At 41.9% G+C, this 23147-nt stretch overlaps 1 protein-coding gene across 2 annotated transcripts in view; it reads right to left on the reverse strand.

Moving 5' to 3' along the window:
• LOC129764961 (methylcytosine dioxygenase TET) overlaps window positions 1-23147 on the reverse strand; it is a 297435-nt gene that overhangs the window by 20949 nt on the left and 253339 nt on the right. For both annotated transcript variants that reach the window (XM_055764656.1, XM_055764655.1), the window contains one exon: window positions 4806-5213. In XM_055764656.1, the coding sequence (XP_055620631.1) occupies window positions 4806-5213 (408 nt within the window). The remainder of the gene's footprint in view (window positions 1-4805; window positions 5214-23147) is intronic.

Genomic DNA, 23147 nt, shown 5'->3' on the forward strand with positions numbered 1-23147 from the left:
AAGCACATTCCTCCGATGATGCTGACGATGATGACGATGGTGATGACTGCGTCGACAACGGTGACAGCAGGTCGAGCGGAATGTAGATTAAAAACGAAGGACGGGAGACGGGGGACCTGAAGTGAAATGGTCTGTGCGAAGCGAGGGGGCCATAGTAGTACGCGACGCGAGGGGACAAGTGAAATAATAATGAATTATGTACTGGAGCTAGAAAGTGGGATATTGCGACGGGAAAGCTGACACAGGGTGGAAGTTTCTGAAGAGTAGACAAGTAATGAAAAGCTTATGTGTAGTGTGTGCAGCATGAGAGTACATAGTCTTCTCGACTATGCTGAAAGAGGACGGCGGTGGCAGAGGGTGGTGGTGCTGGTGGTATATAAGGCGCTGTACCGATGATAGTGGGAGACGCAGAGAAATTAATAGTGGCCCCTGCTCTGCTATGCCGCTGAACACACGACAACGGCGGCGGCGATGTGTTAGAGCCCCTGTGTGTATATGCGATGACGGAGGAGGGTGGTTAATGCATGTGTAGATGTGATGGTAAGAAGAAAAGTTCAGTCTCCCCACCCCCTCTTTTCTCTTGGAAGACCTGACCCTCTCCGCCCTCGGAGCGCTTCTGTATCGAGAGGGTGACGTAAGGTGGCGGAACCGCTGCTGCTGCTGGCTGCCCGAGAAGATGCCCGTTGGAGTGGGTTCGGTGGGTATAATGTCTCGATCGAAATTGCGCAATTGACGTGCGCCGTGGAAGAAATCTACATATACAGCTCTTGCTGCTCGCTCTCTTGCTCTGTTCCGCACTTTCATCCCTCCCTCTGTGTGTGGTGTGGCAGCAGCAGCACTCGCCGCCTCTATGTACCTATATATAGTGAGTACGAGCAGCAGAGTGAGGTACCATGTTTTGCCTTTTTCTTATTATGATTTATGATTATATTGTCGACATAATAAGCAATTTATATAAATTCTTCATCGTCCTGCCAGTGCGCTCTCTTTAAGCATCACCGTCAGCAGCGGCATCGGACTATCCTTTCATCCTTCCGTGAATAAATTTTCATTATAAATTGAGATTTTTTCGATTATTCTTCCCGGAGAGTAAAGTTTGATACAAAAACATACGCTGCAGCAGCAGCTACAGTGATAGGCATAAAAAAGCCCACCTTGCATTTTTGAAAACTTTTTTTCAATTTCTAGACTATTTCATCGAAAACAACTACCGTAATTTCATAGAATTGAATATTAACTATAACTCTTTCAAGTGATTAACAAGTTTTGCCATTTTTGTTAGATTTTGTTTACATGACTATATTAACCCTTTGCTGCTCTCAGCCACCACAGCAAGGAATCATACTAAACACTTCATCCAACCACTGTTTTCAAACGAATTTTAATGTCTAATAAACTAATTCGCGAATTAATACGCAGTTTCTATGAACAATGGATAACGGTACTCGATGTATACAAAATATTATTAGTGTGGAAAAATAAGAGAATTTCCTTCAATGGAAATTAATTCCGACTGCAAAGGGTCAAAGTGTGCAAATATGTGATGACGAAGATAACCCACCTTTAAAAAATATTATTAAAATAATTCAAAACCTTTGAGTAACCCCTCGTTTCCAAATGTTATGACAGCCAGGGCTGTGCGGTATTATTTAAAATCTTTGATTCAGTTGAATCAGTGATTCAGTTGACATGATATAAACAAGTGTTTTTCACGTTGGCACATAAAAGTCGATTGTTGTTGTCTACACAAAGCAGGGTTGTGGAGTAGGAGAAAAATTATATAATTCTTAACCAGGTTTTTCACTAGAACGTTTAATTCACGATTTTCTCTGGTTAGACAATAAAAATAATCATCAAAAGTTAGAGTTCCTTTTCATAAAGAAAATATGTCACCCTTCTAAACTTGAGTCGACTGCGAGTAATCGGTTTCCTACCTTATTAACCATAGAGTTGAGTAAAAATGTTGATATGTACTAGTAAATATATAGTTGGGAGTTTGACTCCCTTTAACTTATGTAACTGAGCATTTAAAAATAAACGAATATAAATAAAATTTAGAATGCTCGTAAGAACATAATTCTTTCTTGAATGGCGTTAACGTTCCCTGTGGAACTTTTGCCGTCTCAACGTATGCATTAACTAGCGTCATTTATTAATACTTAGTTGAGATTTCTTAAGCCAAATAACACGCCTTGAATGCATTCCGAGGGGCAAGCTCTAGAATACGCGTGACCACAGTGCAAGTCGAAGGAAATTTCTCTGACGAAAAATGCCCCGGCCAGAATGGGAATCGAACCCGAACACCCGGCATGATAATGTGAGACGCCAACCACTCGGCCATGGGTGCATAACATAATTGCTACGGCCAAATCTTCCTTCATTGAGGCTCGAAGATCAGACTTCACAATTTTCAAAACAGAGAACAGCCCTTCTGCGCTAACTTGAGTTGGTGGAATGGCTGTATTCGTTCGTGCAACATCCACAATGAGCTCAGGAAACGCACTTCATTCTTGCACGATCGTTCATATTCTTCAATCTCTGGCAACCAAGCTAGGATTTCACTTCAAAAGATGTTCAGTAGCAGGTTCTCCTTCTTCTTCTCTTTTCCGAGATAAGGCGTTTTGCTTTTTTATTATTCAGGTAAGATTCATTATTTATTTTCATTATTTGGCTTTCGTTAAGTAAAGTTCTGTTCTTTGGATCGATGTAAATTTCTGCTAACAATAAAGGGTTAGCAAGAAGTGTACTTTCTTTTCTCCTCATGACCCATACAACATCTGCAATTGGTCATTCTATCTTCCTAAGACGGACTTCTTCATTCCAGAAATAAACTTTCCGACTCCGACCCCGACTCCATAGCCCTGACACAAAGAGTTTTCAACAAAATCAAAACGGGTGGAAAGAAAATCAGCAGGCAAGCCCAAAATCTTGTTGTTCAGGATCATTTGCAGTAGATTTCACAGCGGAAGATTGCAGAGAAACTTGGGATAGACCAGAGAGCAGTCCGTGAAATTGTGCACAGGCAAAAAAACTTACGGTTCGCTTGCTGACAGATCCGGAAGAGGCCGTCGTCGGAAGACCGATAGCCGGACGGATCAACGAATCGTCTGGGAAGGGAAGAAATCTCCAAAAGTATCGGTCAAAGTCATTCAGGAAAAGCTCTCGTTGGCGGTATCGGTCAAAACCTTGCGTCACATTGAGCACGGACTCATGAGCATGTTCACTTTTGGAAAATAGTACTTTGGGCTTGAGCTTTAGAAAAATAAGCGGCGCGATAGAGTGTTGTGGAAGGATGATGTGGGATTGCAGGAAATCATTTGCTGGCTACAGTCAAGCACGGAGGAGGCAATGTAATGGTGTGAAGATACTTCTCCTGGGCTGGTGTTGGAAATCCGGTGCGAATTCACGGTGTCATGACGGCAGATGTCTTTATTGACATCCTTGAAGACAAACTGAAGGAACGCCTGGGAAAAACTCGCCTACGAAACAGCTTCGTTTTCCAACAAGACAACGACCCAAAGCATACTGCTAGCTTATTTTCGTTCACGCTTAATAAAGCCCCTTGAATGGCCACCACAAGGTCCTGATCTCAACCCGATAGAGAACCTGTGGGTCATTCTCGACAACAAAGTGGTGCAGGATAGTGTCAATGATAAGGACACTTATATTACGGTTCTCCAGAAAGCGTGGAACGAAATCGACTTTCAGCACCTCCATAACCTGGTTAGATAGTATGCCCAAACGTCTTCAACAGATCATTTAAGCTTCAGGAGGCCACACAAAATATTGATGCTTTTAACTTTTTTGCTTTTGCTTTTGTGATTTGTTATTTCTCAAACTCGGGCTTTTAAACTTCTCAAGACTCATGAAATTGCTGTTTTAACTGAAAAGAATTGTTTTTTATTCAAACAAAATTGAGAGATTTTCTCTAATGATGCTTTTAATACAATGTAAACAACACTTTGGTTATATCGCTTCAATATCGATCGATTGCTAACAATACCGCACAGTTCTAACTGTCATAACATGAAGAACCGAGGGGTTACTCAAAGGTTTTGAGAGATTTTAATATTTTTTTCTGGCGGGAGGACTTTTCTTTTTGTCAACGCACATTTGTACACAATAAAGAAGTCATTTAAGGGAGTAAACAAAATCTATAAAAAAAAAGTTCATTACTTGAAAGAGTAAACGTTAACAAACAATTTCATAAAATTATGGTAGTAGTATTTGTTGAAATAACCCAGATATTGAGAACCGTTTCTGAACATCCAAGGTGTGTTTTTTAATGTCTATCACTGTAGGTACATCATGCAGTCGGAGACGAACGCGTCCACGTGAATGATTCACGACGCTCTCGCGCTGTAGCTTTCTGTTTGTCTGCATAAATATTTGTCAGAGATAAAACGCGCTATTCAAGCAAAGCTAGTAGGATTTACGCACGAGATAATGCTTGCGACGTCAGTCGCTCAGAACAATGCTGGCCAAAACTACGTTTTGACAATCATCTGCATTAATCGGTCAAAATGTCTAAACACAGGCGCAATCATAATAACGATGGCGCAGGTAAGTTTCCGGCCAACCACCGTTAACCTTTCGATAGCCCCCCAACACATCGCAAAGTTTTAATTGAAAGTACACAATCGTTGCAAACTTTCACTCCATAGTGTTTCGTTCGCTTATCTCCGCTCCTCAGAGAAAAACTTTTCCGCTTTAACAGTGACCCATGATTGGACTTGTTTTCTACGGGAAACGGCTTACTGCCGGTGCGTTATTCGGGGAAGACAGAGAAAGGGAAGAAAACTCACCATCGGTTGCTGTGGTTGATCCTTCATTGTTTCAGCCTTAATAACACCGGTTGGCACTTGCTGGGGTGTTTGTGGGGGCTGTTGCTGCTGTGGTTGATGCTGCTGATGCTGCTGCAGGCCCTGATTAGTCGGTATGGTTTGAGCGACCTGCTGCTGCAGCGATTGCTGCTGCTGTTGGGCTTGCTGGGGCTGGCTTGGGTTGCCGAGCAGCGTGCTGTTGATTCCGGTCTGGGCGCCCGAGACGGTCACTAGCTGGCTCGATTGCACCACATTTGGCGTTCCGGCAGCACCGGTAGTAGTGTTGGGTGATGGGTGTGGCAAAGATGCCGGCGCCGGACTGCCTGATGAGTTCTGGGGCAGATTCTTCGGTGTGGCACCAAGGTTCAACGCCTTTCGACCGCGTCCACTCTGCAATGAAGATGAAAGAAAAATTACATTATACAAATTGTTTTTACAAAATTCGTATGAACAACGGGAAGAAAGTATTATAATCGTGTAATGTATTTATGCTGATGTAGTCCCAGGTATGCGAAACGAATGGTTCGGATTCCGGTCTAGAAATCTCAGCCAACAATTCTTCCATATTGAAAAGGTGTTTGACGTTTTTTTGCCAATGCAAAGGCTAGACGACGGATATCAGTAATGAGGATCTCAGAGAAACGGATTTGAAGATCGGGTGACCGAAGGACAAACTCCTGCTCCTGGTCTGGAGTGAATAGCATTGATCCCAGTGTGACAGAACATCATCTCCAAAGTATCAAATCGCATCTCAGAAATTCATTTCGAAATCTTCCCATGAATGTTTTCCCTTTTGACTACATTGCATTTTAGTAATATTCGTTTATCTAAGGTGGTTCACATTACCAAGACATTAATTGTACCACACACTGAGTGCACCTAGCGAGACAACGCAAGCAAGAAGATCAATTTACAGACCTTCGTACTAGCATGGCGACCGTGACAGGGTAAGCATCTACCGGAGATATAGCCGAAGAGTATTTTTTGTTGACAGGCCCTACTTAACGTTGGTACTGGTTCTGGTCCAGTTGAATATCAATCCTGCTCTGCCGTTTTGCCTTCCGAACATAAACACGAAACATCTAAAAAATAAGGACACATTTCACCTGTCAGTGAAACACAAACCAGGTGTCTGTTTCATCCTGACTGAAAGTGTCGATTCTACCTCAAGAGGACTCGAAATTTAAAAAAAAGTTTTTGTGCATAAATAAGCATCAAAATCACCTTCCCACAAAATACACTGAACAATGATCTAAGATGAATTAGGTTCATTGAAAGTATCGAATTTTCCAATATTTTCCGACTAAAGCACTTGAATTCCACTAGCGGAATTTTACACGCACTGTCTCCTGTTTGCTGACCAGTTTTGTTTTGTTGTTTGTTTTGACACCATTTAGAGCTTGCTACTTGAAGAAACAACAGTGAAAAAAATGAATTTTCGTGATTATGAGGATTTATTATTTTATTTTTTGGATGCCAATATAGTGATTATTGTATTGTAGGCAGCTGAGCGCGTGGATGCTCTCTTTAAAATAGTTCCTAGCTGGTGGTACGTTTTCCTCAGAATCTAGTGGACCGATCTGGATGAAATTTTTGTCTAGCATGTAGAAATGAATTATCTAAACTCTTCAGTTTACAGATTTGTAGAAAACGAAAGCGAACACATTTACGTAATTCTTGTGGTGTATTTGTATTTGTGGAAGATTAAATTAAGTATATCTCTATTTTTCAGTGAGAGGAAATGAGTATTGAACTATAGAGGCTTCGAACTTTTTTAATTCATTCTCCTCTAGCCTTGAAAAAGAGCAATTGGCAAAACATAACCTAAACTTTCGGCCTTGAAAAAGATAATTGAAAAGCTTCGCTGCCTACAATGATTGATTACTAGCTGGATAACTGCTGAACCATGAATGCTGATCTATTTTTATGATCAATTACGATGGATCCTCTTGACATCTAATTTTTTTGCTTTCTTGTCGGAAATGTTGATTCATATAAAATATTTTTTTTTAAACAGTTAGCATGATGTCGAGAATTGGAGACTACAACTATTTTTTTTTTTCCCCGATCCCCTTCAATCCTCGTCATCTCCTTCTCCTCCTGTTATCTTCTCTCCACGTGTCAAGGTCTATCCTGAAGATGCACCTGGAACTGGTCCGTGGGTTGTTTTCTTCAGGCCTAAGCCAAACGGAAAAGCACTTAATGTTATTCAGATCATGAAAGATCTGGCAAGATACTCCTCCGTGACAGAAATTACGAAGGTTAGACCGACCAAACTGCGTGTTGTCGTGGCTGATCGGAAAGACGCAAACGGTATTGTCGTCGACCAGAGGTTTACCCTGGAATATCGTGTCTACGTGCCTTCCCATGACGTAGAAATCTCGGGGGTGATAACCGAAACGGGTCTGACGTGCAAATCAATTATGGAAGGAGATGGCAGATTTAAAAAGCTGCCTTTGATTAAGGTTAAAATCTTAGAATGCCGACAACTCGGCAAAGTCTCCCAGGAAGGGAAAGAATCGAAATTTACGCCGTCCGACTCGTTTAGAGTCACTTTTGCTGGCTCCGCCCTCCCTGACTACGTTATGGTGGACAAATTGAGGCTACCGTTGCGACTCTTCGTGCCAAAGCCCATGACTTGCCTGAAATGCAAGTCAGTTGGTCACACAGCAGCTTACTGCGCCAACAAGGAGCGCTGTGCCACTTGCGGAGAGCAACATGTGGACAAATCCTGCAGTGCGATTGAGCAAAAGTGTCCATATTGCGGAGGAAATCCGCACGTGCTCTCGGCTTGTGAAACTTACAAGAGTCGCTGGGAGAAGCAGAAGCGCTCTTTAAAGGAACGCTCGAAGCGCACTTTTGCGGAAATTTTGAAGGGCGCTTCTCCATTGGCCCAACAGCAACAACCTTTAACCGCAAACAATGTCTTCGCTTCGCTGCCAGTTGACGAAATGGAAGCGGATACAGCTAACGAGGGCACACCGTACATCTTCCAAGGGAATCCCCGGCGCAAAAATGTGACCACTCCCAAAGTTCAAGGACAAGCCCCTCCGGTTATACCCTCTGTTAGCATGCCTAAAAAATCGAGTGCAGCGGACAAGCAAAATCAGGTTCCTCCTGGCTTCCGTGGGAATAATTCACCTTCGAACGACCCAGCACTCGAAGGGACATCAAAAACCCCAACTGTCCCTATTTTACCGTCCAGTTCAACTTCCCAATCGGGATTTATAAAGTTGACTGACCTTGTGGCTCAAATCTTCACATGCTTTAATGTTTCCGACTCCATCAGAACCATTGTCATATCATTGCTTCCAGTATTAAAGACAATTTTGCAACAATTGATGCAAACATGGCCCCTCCTTGCAATGATTATCTCTCTTGATGTCTAATTCAAATAGAGAGGTCGGAGATATCACTGTTTTACAGTGGAATTGTCGTAGTCTTATCCCTAAATTGGATACATTCAAATTTTTAATTCATAACTTCAATTGTGATGTTTTTGCTCTGTCCGAAACTTGGCTTTCTTCGCGAGATGATCTCTCTTTCCACGATTTTAATATTATACGCTTGGACCGTGATGACAGATACGGAGGGGTGCTATTGGGGATCAATAAGTGCCACTCATTTTTTCGAATTGACCTTCCACCTATTGGAGGGATTGAAGCTGTTGCTTGTCATGCAAACATCAGAGGAAAAGACCTCTGTATTGTCAGCTTGTATTGGCCTCCGAGAGCTGCGGTTAGCCGCAAGCAACTTGTTGACATGTGCTCACTCCTTCCTGAGCCACGATTGATCTTGGGAGACTTCAATTCTCACGGAACTGCCTGGGGGGAACAGTACGACGACAATCGTTCACTGTTGATATATGATCTTTGTAACAGCTTCAATATGACACTTTTGAACACTGGGGAAACAACACGTGTACCTAAACCTCCTGCTAACCCAAGTGCTCTTGACCTCTCGCTTTGCTCGAATTCACTATCATTAGATTGCAAGTGGAATGTAATCCAGGACCCCAACGGTAGTGATCACTTGCCAATCAAAATTTCCATCACCATTGGGTCGAATTTTTCTGAATCTATAAACATGGCATATGACCTCACAAGACACATTGACTGGAAAAAATATGCGGACGCGATTGCTCTAGCCATCAATTCCAGAGATGGTTTACCTCCATTGGAGGAGTATAACTTCCTTTCTCGTTTGATCTATGACAGCGCGGTTCGCGCTCAAACGAAACCCATCCCAGGCTCCACTATTCGTCGAAGTCCTCCCAATCCATGGTGGGATAGCCAATGTTCCAAGCTTTATCAGGATAAATCGAACGCATTCAAAGCTTTTCGGAAACGTGGAACCATTGAAAATTTTCAATCGTATTTGGACCTTGAAAATCAATTTAAAAACTTGATCAAAGGGAAAAAACGTGCTTATTGGCGAAATTTCGTGGGAGGTTTGTCACGAGAAACGTCAATGAAAAAATTATGGAAAGTGGCTCGAAACATGAGAAATCGCTCTTCATCCAATGAAAGCGACGAATATTCACATCGATGGATTTTTAATTTTGCACGGAAGGTTTGTCCTGATTCCGCTCCTGTGCAAAAAATTGTTCGAGATATACCACAAGATAGGTGCGATCTTGATTCCGAGTTTTCGATGGTAGAATTCTCTCTTGCTCTCCTTTCATGTAACAATTCTGCTCCGGGATCGGATAGAATTAAGTTCAACTTGCTGAAAAATCTCCCTGATGTGGCGAAACATCGCTTGTTGAACTTATTCAATCGGTTTCTGGAGCATAATATTGTTCCAGATGATTGGAGACAAGTACGAGTTATAGCTATTCAAAAACCCGGAAAACCCGCGTCCGACTTCAATTCGTACCGCCCAATAGCAATGCTGTCTTGTATACGGAAATTGTTGGAGAAAATTATCTTGTTTCGCCTTGATCGATGGGTTGAAACGAATGGCCTACTCTCAGATACACAATATGGGTTCCGCAGGGGCAAGGGGACGAATGATTGTCTTGCGTTGCTTTCTTCAGAAATTCAAATGGCTTACGCCGGAAAAAAACAAATGGCTTCAGTGTTCTTGGACATAAAGGGGGCCTTTGATTCTGTTTCAATAGAGGTTTTGACAGACAAATTACACTCTCGGGGTCTGCCGCCTCTATTGAATAATATGTTATATAACTTGCTTTGTGAGAAGCATTTGAACTTTTCTCACGGAGATTCGGCAGTAAGTCGGGTCTCTTACATGGGCCTCCCCCAGGGCTCATGTTTAAGCCCCCTTTTGTACAACTTCTATGTAAGCGACATCGACAATTGCCTTACACAAAATTGCAGCCTAAGACAACTTGCAGATGATGGAGTGGTGTCTGTCGTAGGATCAAACGAATCCGACCTGCAAGGACCCTTACAAGATACCTTGAACAATTTTTCAACCTGGGCCATTGGGCTAGGGATCGAATTCTCCACGGAGAAAACAGAGATGGTGGTTTTTTCTAGGAAGCATAGACCAGCAAAACCAAAGCTTCAACTTTTGGGTAAACCGATCACTCATGCTATGTCATTCAAGTATCTTGGGGTCTGGTTCGACTCCAAATGTACTTGGGGGGCCCATATTAGGTATCTGAGTAAAAAATGCCAACAAAGAATAAATTTTCTCCGTACAATTACCGGCACCTGGTGGGGAGCCCATCCCGAAGATCTTATAATGTTGTATAGAACAACTATTCTCTCAGTGATGGAGTATGGCAGTTTCTGTTTTCAATCAGCTGCCAAAACACACTTAATTAAACTCGAGCGAATTCAGTATCTTTGTCTCCGTATTGCGTTGGGATGTATGCCCTCAACGCATACCATGAGTCTCGAGGTTTTGGCAGGCCTACTCCCACTAAAAGATCGCTTCAATTTATTATCTCTTCGGTTCTTCATCCGGTGTAAGGTCATGAACCTATTGGTGATCGGAAATTTTGAGCGGCTGATCGAGCTAAATTTTCACTCCGGATTCATGAGTTCATATCATGAATTCATCTCCATGCAGGTTGATTCTTCTTCGTATATTCCCAACCGTGTTTGTTTCCCTGACTACATCAATTCCTCTGTGCATTTTGATCTGTCCATGAAGCAAGATATCCATGGATATTCAGATTACCAACGATCGAGGATCGCTCCAACGATCTTCGATGAAAAATATAGGGGTATCAATTGTGATAATATGTACTTTACTGATGGGTCCACTATAAATGAGTCCACAGGATTTGGAGTGTTCAACGAATTTTTTAGCACCTCACACAGTCTTCAGAATCCTTGCTCAGTGTATATTGCTGAATTGGCAGCAATTCATTGGGCGCTGGACAGCGTCGCCTCACGACCTGTTGAACACTATTACATTGTAACGGATAGTCTTAGCTCTGTCGAAGCTATCCGTTCAGTGAGGCCGGAAAAGCACTCGCCGTACTTCCTTGAGAGAATACGAAAAATTTTGAGTGCTTTATCCAGACGCTGTTATGTCATTACCTTTGTGTGGGTCCCTTCTCATTGCTCAATTCCGGGTAATGAGAGGGCTGACTCATTAGCAAAGGTAGGTGCGATTGAAGGCGATATTTATCAGCGTCAAATCGCCTTCAATGAATTTTACTCTTTAGTCCGTAAAAATACCATCGCTAACTGGCAACGCAAATGGAACGAAGATGAATTGGGCCGGTGGCTTCACTCGATTATCCCTAAGGTTAGCCTCAAACCATGGTTCAAAAGTCTGGACTTGAGTCGGGACTTTATTCGCACCTTCTCCCGACTCATGTCCAATCACTGTTCGTTAGACGCGCTACTCTTTCGTTTCAATCTGGCCGGCAGCAATATCTGCGTTTGTGGCCGAGGTTACCACGACATCGAACACGTTGTTTGGTCGTGTGAGGTGTATCTTGTTGCCAGATCGAATTTAGAGAACTCCCTTCGGGCTAGAGGAAGGCAGCCCAATGTGCCGGTGAGAGATGTGTTGGCTCGGTTAGACCTTGATTACATGTCCCAAATATATGTTTTCCTTAAATCTATCGATGTTCGTGTGTGATTATCCTTATATCCTTATACCCTCCATTTCTTCCTTTGTGAGTAATTGGTCCGCTTGCTATAAACAGAAGAATGAAATGTAAATTCACAACTGATGTACGAATAGATTTAAGAATTGAGTGTGTGTGATTATCAACATTGTAATAATTTCCTTATACCCCATCCTTTTCCTGAGAAAATGTCACCCTTTTAATCTCGAGTCCACCACGAGTAATCGGTTTCCCACATTACTAACCATAGATTTAAGAAAATTGTTCATATATATAGTTTTAAAAATATATTTAAGATTTCGGCTCCTTTAAACTTATGTAACTGAGCCTGTAAAAATAAACGAATTTATAAAAAAAAAAAAAAAAAACTATTTTTCGATACACTCCTCATATGTCGTTGATTGAGACATTTTCAGGGATGACAGCCATCGTCCTTTGAATGCCTTGAACTGTTGGGCAACCTCTCAAACTTGAATAGAGTTTTGTAAATAGCAAGTAATCTTTAGTGATCAATTGTACTTGGGATACAGTTTTCTTAGATTGAGTTTTCCGCATGAACTGAAACGAATTGTAATTTTCGACACGTTAAAATACGTTGGCTTCCATGAATTAATCTTACTGATTTTTTGGAAACTTTCTCCAAATTACGAACTTTATGGATGTTACTACCGGAACCAGGCTCCCGTTTAATGTTTTCATTTTTCTCCAGAAGTGTGAGGATATTGTAGATATTGGAACGGGTGTATCCGGCGGACTCAAAGTGTTTGACGATGTCCACTTTCTTCGCAACGGGGAGGAGTTCCCAGTATGCACAAACCATAAAGCGCAGTTGCTTTACTGTTTTCGCCATAACTTCCGCGGTTCAACTGATGTGGTTTCAACAAGACGACACTATTTGTCACACAGTACGCGTAACGAATGACCAACTGAGAAGCTAGAGTTAAGTGAACAAATCATCTCTCTTTTTCGACCTTTTTCGGCCGTCCAGATCGTGTAATTTGACACATAATGTTTTGACAAGTTTTTAACAATATCACACGGGTTATTGGTTGTTCCTTGTTATATAGTCAGTTTTTAGCTAAATTCAAATAAAAATTACATACAATTTTTGCGTGCTTTATCTTAAAATTAGGAACAAATCTCCTAAAAAACATCCAACCCAGGGTTAGGATTCCCTGAAAAATTGATTGGACCAAGAGTCCCTTCGTTGTATCCGCAAATATAACCTCGAAGGAAAACGAAAGGTCTCAGTTAGGTTACGACAACGATAACTACCCTCTCACAGGTACCCGGATTTTCTATACATTGAACGCGTTGTGCAATGAACGAAGGAACGATCGAATAAACGAAAACTTGCTCATAAAATATCCCACCCCCTCCTATTTTCTTTCAGCCGTTCTGTGCTCGAAATGTATTTACCATCGCATTTAGACGAAATTTTCGTACTCATCATGATTCATCGGTCGTAAATATTCCCCTGGGTGCGTGCGGCGCCGCCTTCCCGAGTAGACGATGAACCACCACTCCCGTCCCAATCCGTTTCGTTTGTTGACATTTTTTTTCTTCTCTCTTCTTCTTTTTTTTATAACTCTCTAACAAGGCGATAAATTGTGACTAGCCCTGCTCTGAGACAGAGACAGAGACCGGTGTGTAACAAAAGCAAACACGATGTCAACAAAGCCGATGATGAGAATTGCGGCCGGGTAGATTGATAATAAGTTAACCACCCGCAAAACGGTTGATTGCCGCCCGTAATCTTGCTTGGTTGATCGTTAAACGAGGAAGAGAACGAAAATAGAGAGAAAGTGAGTGAGCCGGGGTTGTAAAGTGATTCGCAATATTAATGAGTGTAATGATGCAAGCAAACAACAAAAAAAAAAAAAACTAACGAAACTCGCATAGTAGGCGACTGTGCGGCCAACATAGTCGTCGTCTTGGTGACTGTAAATCGCTATGAAATTTATGGTTTCGAAAATGTTATTTATGATTGAATTAAAACCTCGCGTAGCTGCTGCTTTGTGTGTGCACCACATCCTATCGATCGCGTGAACTCTCTGTGCCAAGTGTTGCGGCGAATGATCTCATGCAGAAGTGCATGACAGAGCCTAATAATAGTAATACTAATTAATAGCATTAATAACAATTCATTACCGATAAACATGGCGGAGTGGCCGGCGAATGGCGGCGACGCGCAGTGCCCAGCAGGGCAATGGGCAAACTATGAGGCATAAAAAACACAGCAAAGAAACCACTTTTAATTATCGCGATTATTCATCCGTTATCTTGCAAGCAATTGACTTGGAGTGAACCTCCTCTCTTCTTTACTACCGCTAGTAATGCGGTCGTCGTCGTCGCCATTCCTAGTTTTTTTTGTGTCCCAGACGCAGTGATGCCGCCGCGTAACGTCACATTCGGTTACCGGTCGGTGCCGCCGCTGCTGTCACGCGAAACCGAAAACGATTGTGCTTATGTGTGTGTATATGCATATGCGCACGTTTTTGCTCTCTGCGCTGCAGAATTGACTTTCACGGAACATTAATTTCCCTGGTGATCAATTTTCGCATTTTTCGCATTTGAATTTGCCGTGGTGGTTCCGCTGAAAGCGCGCAAGATGGCGTCGTCCTTTGCGATATCTCTGGCGTTCCGTGCCCTCTCGCTAACGCGTCCGTGCTCCTTCCACTTCTGCTTCTCATGCTGCTGCTGCTGCTGACCCGTCTTCATTTCGTAGTGATTTATAGTGTTTATACGTATAAAATGCCTGAGTACACTGCAGCAATATCGTCGTCGTCGTCGCTGCTAGTAGCACTCCTCGCGCACTGAGCGGATCAGTGTCGCAAAGGGATGATTATAAATCTTCTAAATTTGTTTGCCTTGACAACGATGCTGCTGCTGCCGTGCGCTCGTATTTCAAACCAGGGCCAAACCCTGGTTATAATTGATTATTTAGCAATTGGGGAAGAATGAGTTTCTTGCCGGAACTTTTTTACGCGCCGGTTAAGGGACAAGTATAAAACAGAGGTACAGTGACTTGCAAACGAAAAAAATACACCCGAATTCATAAACTTCTTCATACCTGGATTATTAGAAATATGGAGAACGCGTAGAAATAATTAGATCATTTTCAAGTTATATGCAAATTTGGTAGTTTTTGGTTAAAACAGGTATAGCATGAAAAAAATCCACTAGAAAATTCACAATATCTTGTAACAAAACATTGACTCACCCCTTGTTATTGGTGCTGCCTTATGTCAAAACTATTTTGTACGCGCCATTTAAGTTCGATTCAAACTGTGTTTCAGTTGCTCATCGTTGAAAAGAATGTTGGAACTTGAAGAAATCATGGCTGGTAAACAAATTTCAATTCCCATCCGAAATTTGGTGGTAAAAAACTGTACGGACAATCTATCACAACGGAAAATTGTCGTGTCGGGTCAGTCGTGGTGTTGTATTGTAAGTAGCGGCTAGCTCAGAGGGTGCCGACCCTTCACCAGAAAAACGAAGCGGACTCACGGATTAAGCGGTAGAAGGTAGAATGACTTTATTATAGGGTTTGGGTATAATAAGAACGGGGAGTTTTGGGGATGACGGTTTTCTTTCCTAAAATAACTGGGAAGTTCGAAACTACACTGTCAAGGAAACCTTCATTCTATAGTAGATGATAGAGTGTATTCGTTTTTGTGAAAAAGTTTAAGAAGTTCAAGTTTCTGAAAATTCGATTAGTTCAAAAATTGCTTGTGGGGCAAAGGTGCGCAGTGGCTGTGAGGAAAAAGCTCGCACCAGCGTTTTGCTCTCAAAAAAATTATAAAATGTTTTCAACCAAATTTTTAACGGGACCCACAAGAAGAAAACTGATTTTAAGAAATGCACTCCAGAAATGCTCAAATTGCCCGACAGAGGCTTCGGGAGAGGCTCGAAGCGTCTGAATCAGCTCTGAGGAAGAGGCTCATATCAGAAAGTGACTTATGATTCGAATCTTCTTTTATTGACATTTCTACTTCTGACATTCTCATTTGACATTCTCTACTTCTGAAGGATCACTCTGGTAGTGATCCTTCTCCCGCTTCTGATGATAAAACATTTATTTTTGGTATAAGTTATCTCAGAAGTTCAATTCAATAAGTGCGCACTTTTGCCCCGTATGGTGCGCACTTTTGCCCTGTATGGTGCCCACCTTTGCCCCCACTATGTACTTTGACGTGTTCCACGGACTGACAAATCGAAGCGTGAGATCTTTAATTAAAAATGACTGGTGAGAGTGAGAGACTGGGAGGAGAATTGATGGAGAACAGGCCCAAATGTCTTCAGAAAGTGATTGAGGATCACGGTCTGATCAAGATCTGAAGATCTTAAGTTTGCATCATCACATCGTTTTTTTTGTTATGAATTTTTAAAGTGGGTTTTTTTTGTCTTGTTGATTATATGGATACTTTTCACTTATTTGCTTCAAAAGCTTTGTTTTAAGAGTAAATAAGCTAGATTATTGTTTCAATCATTATTATTTATTATTATAATACAATTCATACCCTTATTTTACAAACATTGTTCATTTAAATCTCATGATGTGATGATGGTTCAAGTGGTCGCGAGTCACTGAACATCTCCTCGGTCGTCACCGGACTCGCAACAACAGTAGCGCGAGTGGGGCCATAATTATAGCCGCGTAAGAAGTTTTAATATACATTTCTATTTTTTTCTTTTAAATCTTATTTTCCAGCGAGACTGACTGGAGTACGCAAAATCGGGTGTGGCACTATGACGGAACGAATATGGATCGGCTTTTGGCCTAGTCATCATCGGGGCTATTACTACGGGGAAGGAGTGCACAGTCATTCCAGCAGCGGCTGTGTGAACCTAGCTTCGCACTCTACCAGAGCAGTCAATTAGGCAAGGAGGAAAATATGAATACCTCCTTGTCCTCCTCCTTCTCCGGGTAAGAGGGAGTGAGAATTTGATAAGAATGATCGACGGCTTCGTATGGTATGTATTTTCATGCAAATTTGTGTGTGATAACGACAGGATGCTATAATTTCCTCCTCCTCCTCACAGCGCATAACATAAGCATTACGCGAATGACACGATGTATCGGCAAATAGCAATTTCCGGAGCACTCGACACGACTTATAATTAACTCCGTTGTTTATTGTCCTAGCAGAGGGACAAAACTTCTCGTCTGCGTCTACTACGCTTCGGAAAAGGATTATGTTTATTTTCGGTGAGTGCTGCTTCCACGCTGATGTCCCTCCGGCTACAGTGTCAATATTGATCTTGCCAACAGCCTGGGGTTTTTGTGTTCTTGCTTATTAGCAATAATTCAAACAACTAATTAACATTCCCAATGGTTGTAGTGTAAGCAGCAAAGCTACCCTCGTTTCAGATAGCAGCAACAAAAAAAAAAGCTGGTTACGGAATGAAAATCTAATAATAAATCCACACCACTATAGATAGGGCCGTCCCGGTTTGACACAGTTTCCTTCTTGGCAATCGGTAATTGAATTCGTAGAAAATGACTTGTCCTCGTCGCACAACAGGCACAACAAACAGGTGAAAATAAAAACTAACGTCCTCGTTACGTGTTACGTGCTGCTGCTAGCTGGGGTGAGCGGCGAGGGCAAAAAGACGAACAGACAGGGCCGTATCGATCAAACCGCCGACTCTGTGCGCGCGGGTTGGTTGGTAAGTCTCGAGTTTTTGTGTGATTGTATCAGCGGAATTCGTATAGAAAAATGGGCTCCACTATATGGGCTGCGAGAATGAGGACATTTTTCTAGAAGTGACACTGGCAGATAAAAATTGTGTGATGGCAGTCTCGCGGCACGCGGTTACTCATTAAAGTCTTTGAATGAGTAACCGCGTGCTGTTTCACGAGGATACTTTGTTTGATACAGATCCTAGTAAGTTTTTATCAAGTTAACAATAAAGCTATAGTATTTTAATTTGTGAATTTCAGTCAAAACATCGCAACATGGAACGCTCTTTTTACAGCGCGGAACCGCAACGTATTGTTATCTGTAAAACAAGGCAAAAATCATCGGGAGATTGAATCGATCGAAAACATTTGTTTTCGATGCACTTTATGATCGAAATAAAAAAAAGTCACAGGAGGGTTGTGTCTGAGACACGACCGCATAGTTGACGTAGGATTCCGTTAGGCTATCTGTTGATTTAGAATATGTTTGAAGAATTACATCTTTAAACTCTTTGATAATGGTGGCCCTGAAAATTGCCGTTTTGTTTGGTTGTTCGGTATTGTTTGTTCACTCCACCAGGGTTTACCGAGTGATGATGACAGAAGGATGGTAAACAGTCGTTGGATGGTGCGATTCATATAAAAGACACCGAAGTAGAACGAGATATGACGGAAACCGCCCTTTGTGATCCTAGACGAGATGCTCCTGTGTTATGTATGGGTGAACTAAAGAAAAAAAAAACTCACCAATGTGAGTATATAAGATAATTACCAATGCCGAACAAAATTATTAATTTTTCTCATCAGTAAAAACATGTTACTTTAATATGGAGAAAACATATTTGAAATGGAAAAGGTAGTTTTATTTTATAATTTTTACTCTTTGAGTGTTTATTCAACCCAATGCGAATTTTAATTGGACTAACAACACCTAATACTATATGTAGATCATATGGGAAATCTTTTTTTCTAGTATTTCTTCACTTTTCCAATTTTTCAACAAAACAGACAATTTAAACCAAATGACCCGTTTTCGAGCGGGAACACATCTTGATTTTTATTTATGATTTATTTATAATTGAAATAAATCTTTTCATATATCAAGTCATTTTCAACACAAGCTACTATATACAATTTTACACTTACACTTGTGCTAAATTTTTCACAATACACGATTGGTTATTGATATGAAATTTCACGAAGCAACTAACATTAAAGTTCCAAATTTAAATTTTGTTTGCTAGAATTTATCGTATCACTCACCTTACTTGCAAAAATGCCCCCGACTTGCATATATTTGCAATGCCGATTTTCCCCAGGCAGCTTGCTTTTGATGTCTCTGTTAGGGAACACATTTCGGTAGGAACAAAAGTTCCCCCTACTTTCATGTATTTGCAATGCCGATTTCCCCCAGACAGCTTGGTTTTGATGTCTCTGTTAGGGAATACATTTCGGTAGGAACAAAAGTTCCCCCTACTTTCATGTATTTTCAGTGCCGGTTTCCCCCAGGCAGCTTGGTTCTGATGTTTCTGTTAGGGACCCGCCGCATGTGTCGTCAATTCGACCAATCATAAGCGGGTATTTCCGTTAGGATAGGGGTTGAGATGTTTCAATTGTTCGATAGTTAGTTTCATGACATATAGTATTTTCTTCAATATAAAAAATTGTTATGGAGTACCGAAATCGATTGACGCAGAAATTTCATCAATCCATCACGAAATGACTGAGCAATAAGCGATTGAAATTGGACAATTTTCACGATGTACTCGATTTTCGATTTTCAATTTGTACCCCAATATGTTCCCGAAAGACGTAATCCTACGTCAAAACAGGATCGATTGGACGTACCCGAAAAACGAAAGGCAAGGAAAGGTTATAAATAAAATCAGAGACGAGCTGAACTTGTCTGTGAGTTCCAGAACATACGGAGACAGCTTGTGGAGCATGGACTCTGTGGTAAAAGCCCCAGGAAGGTTCCTATGCTCACACAGAGGCTACTTCTAGCGAGGTTGAGGTTTGCTAAGGACCATTTCGATTGGGTAGGCCCAGAAAACAGCAAAAATGGCGAAATGTGCTGTTGTCTGACGAAACGAAGGTCAACTTGATCGGTTCTGATGGAAAAAGCTGGATAAATCGCCCGATTTGCTAAGACAACATCATGATCTGGGGATGCTTCTTTTTGTACGAAGTCGGTTTCCTGAACTAGAGCGTCAAGATAATTGGCCAGTACCTTTATGCTCAGATATTAGACGACGTTATGCTACTGCATGCGGAGTGGGAAATGCTGTGTGAATGGAAATTTATGAAAGACAACGACCTCAAACACACCGACGGAACTGTGAAGAAGTAATTGGACCTCAATTCCATCGAGGAACTGTGGCAGATCGGAAAATTCAAAAACCTGGCATGCGATTCCTGTCAGCACTTATCAAAATCTGATCGATTCTCTGCCGATCAGGGTGCGGGAAGTCAACCGAAACAAAGGTTATACGACAAAATATCAGCACGTCGTTTATATGAATTGTTGCTTTCTTAACTGTGAATATGTCTTATTTCTTTGAAAGAGACAAATATTTTATTTTATACAAATATTGTTTTTGGGTGATGGATTGAAACACTGAGTACCATCTTCGGACGTGATTTGACGAAATAATTTACCGCGACGTTCAGTACGGTTATACGAATCTGTGTCGAGCTGTCGAATGGCAATTACTTGTAGGGTGCTTATTTATGTCTGAGAACGATTTTGAGACGTCCCTGCTCATTCCGGATGACGTTTAAACAGTTGATCCCAGCTGTGTGTTGTGTGTGGTTTTTATCATTGTTCATGGAAATACGAAGCTTTTTCTCGGAAAGGGCAAAATGACAAATGGTGCGCTATCCCCTAAACTTTGCTGAGTCGGTTGGAGAACATAGAAGAAGTGAGCATTGGAACGGTTCGAAACGTTATTCGGAAGTATGGAGAGGAAGGCAGCTTCCAGGATAGAAATGAAATCTGGACGGAAAGCGAGACGACCGTTGGAATAAATTGGATTTTTTCACTCTTGAATACACTCTTGAATACACGCTTCCAGAACTTTTTGCAATATATTCAGCGAAAATTTAAATTTTTGAACCACAGGTAAAATTTTATTGAATTAAAAGTAGGGAAATTATAATCAAATCAGGTAATTGTCACCGGCGACAGGCATATAGACCCATAGGCAATTCAAACCCGTGCTGGAGGACATACAACCGGTCTTAAAGATAACACTAAAAATTTAAGAAAAGAAAAAAAAAAGATTTTTTTTAGCTTTGAGGGCATTCAAGGAAATCTGTGCAGAGATTTTTTTCCTTGGCCATTGCAGTCCGAACCTTAAGTGTTCACATTCTAAAATGAATAGTCTTCACTGAAGAGATGGCGAAATAAAAGGACCGCGAACAGCATGATAAAAAACAGAAGCGAGATATAAAAAGAAAAGTCCGCAATTTCATCAAAAGTTAATCGAAATATTATTTTTTAAAAATATTTTTTCCCGGAAGATGCAATATAAAACCAATCACTTCCTACGACCAGATTTCAACTGAATCAAGCTGGACCCAGCCGACAGCGGGACTACAGCAACCGTAAAAAAATGACCACTGCACCAACCAACGAGAGTGAGAAAGCGAAGGATGAAAGTGGTTTAAAACTTGTTGTTGGTCAAAGGAACGGAGTGGCTTCATTCATAAACTGAAAGCATTTGTATTCGGTGTCCGGCGGTGGACGAAGAAGACACGACCCACCCATCCAGTTTTCCCTGGCTGTGGGGGAAGTTTTTACGCACAACCAACCGAGTGGAGGTGCCGGTAGGTGGGAATGAAAAAAAAGCGCAAGCGAAACGTAAAAATTCTTTAAATTTTTTCGCCGTCTCATTTTCTTACGGTGGGGTGCGGTTGCGACGGCGGTGGTAATGCTTTTGGGTAATCAGATACTTCGTCAAGTCGGAAGGCATCTTTTCCCTCTCCGGCACGCTAACGACATGCTCTCCTTTGTGGAATGGGTAAATGTTTATTAGCGGTATGCTGCTTCCTGGCAGGCAGGGCGCGCGTCAATTGTCGGCTCACCTCGCGCACAAATCTGAAGAATGACTTTTCCCCTTGTGGTTCTTCTTCTGTGGGGTCATCGAGATTCTAAGTTTGGGCAAGTATGTGTTTTGGGGGAGGGAATGAATTTGATCCTAATTGCTTTAGTACTTATAGCATGCTGTGCAGCTCTCCTATCTGCCTGTCTGCTTGCCTTCTCCCCGCTGGCCATCGTCATCGTTCGGTTGATGATGATGAGAATTGAATGTGATTATGAGAGTTTGTCCGCTCGTTTGTGAACACACACACACACACACACACACACGGGCGCACGCATTCTGTGCCACTCCAGAAATACTTTTAATATGTAATTTAATTGTAAATTAGTATCGATTAAATATATATTACAGGTCATTTATAATCATTTTCTCTCACTTATGCAGGGTCACTCTGCCATTTCTTGAACTCTGAGTGAGACCACGAGCGTGCGGACCCGGGGGGAGGAGAATGACCATTATCATGTTCCATTTTTCACGAGGAAATCGATATTGCCTCCCTCCTGCCTCCCTCGGGCTTCTCTTCGCGTTAGTAGCTTCGTTGCTGCCTCTGCCCCTAGCGGTTAGCGAGTTTTCTAGGTCTGTCTTCATATCGTGTCAACATACTTCTCTCCCGGAGGTTGAATGAAGGTTAAATTGAAGGTGGAAAGTCCGTAGGAAACGAGTGTGTGTGCACGAAATCCGATGTCAATCAGATTTTCATTCGACGTGAGGAGGAGAGCTGCTTTATTTTTCAGCGAATCTGACGTTTATTGAAAAGTGCGGAAATCGATTGCTCATCACAGTCGCTTTCGATTGCTATCAATTGACTCGTCGCACACTAATTTCAGCTCAAATACACAGCCAGGCTCAGATTGGGTGGGGGAAGAGACTCACAAACGGCAGAAGTTAAACCACTCTCCAGCCCTAAAAAATAAACATCACTAGTAGTGCAACAATTGGTCCGTTCCGGTTTGATGTGTGTACACACATGCAGCGGATGATCGAGGCACACCATTGGAACCCCACAACATCCCGGATTCCCCTCTCTTTTTGCTCGCCATCAATTTAAAAGTCATCATACACTTTGTTCAACACATTTCAATCATGGACAATTTAGAATTTCCAATGAATTCGAATATAAAATACACAGCCGGTGCTCGCATTCCCGCGGATGGACACCAAACCAAGAAGGAAAGAGTATGGTGCTCCAGGACCGACCGGTTTTGACGGGCTCTCTCTGGATGCATATCATCACGTGTGCATTTGCTTCTGGTTCAATTGCTAATATCATACCGCGTATCATCCGAATGCGGAAGTCGGTGGAGGGTTGTTTGAAAGTTCGTGGGGATATTTTTGTGTATTCATGTTTCAGTATTATCCACAACTAACATAAAAATGCCCTCCGATACGGCGCGCAACAGTCAGAATGGGAGACGGGGGGCGGCTGTGGTCTGAGTGGCCTATCATTCTGTGTTCATCAACCCACCGGCAATGGGCCGATG

This window comes from Toxorhynchites rutilus, chromosome 2, assembly GCF_029784135.1.
Source record: "Toxorhynchites rutilus septentrionalis strain SRP chromosome 2, ASM2978413v1, whole genome shotgun sequence".
NCBI classification, from domain to species: domain Eukaryota; kingdom Metazoa; phylum Arthropoda; class Insecta; order Diptera; family Culicidae; genus Toxorhynchites; species Toxorhynchites rutilus.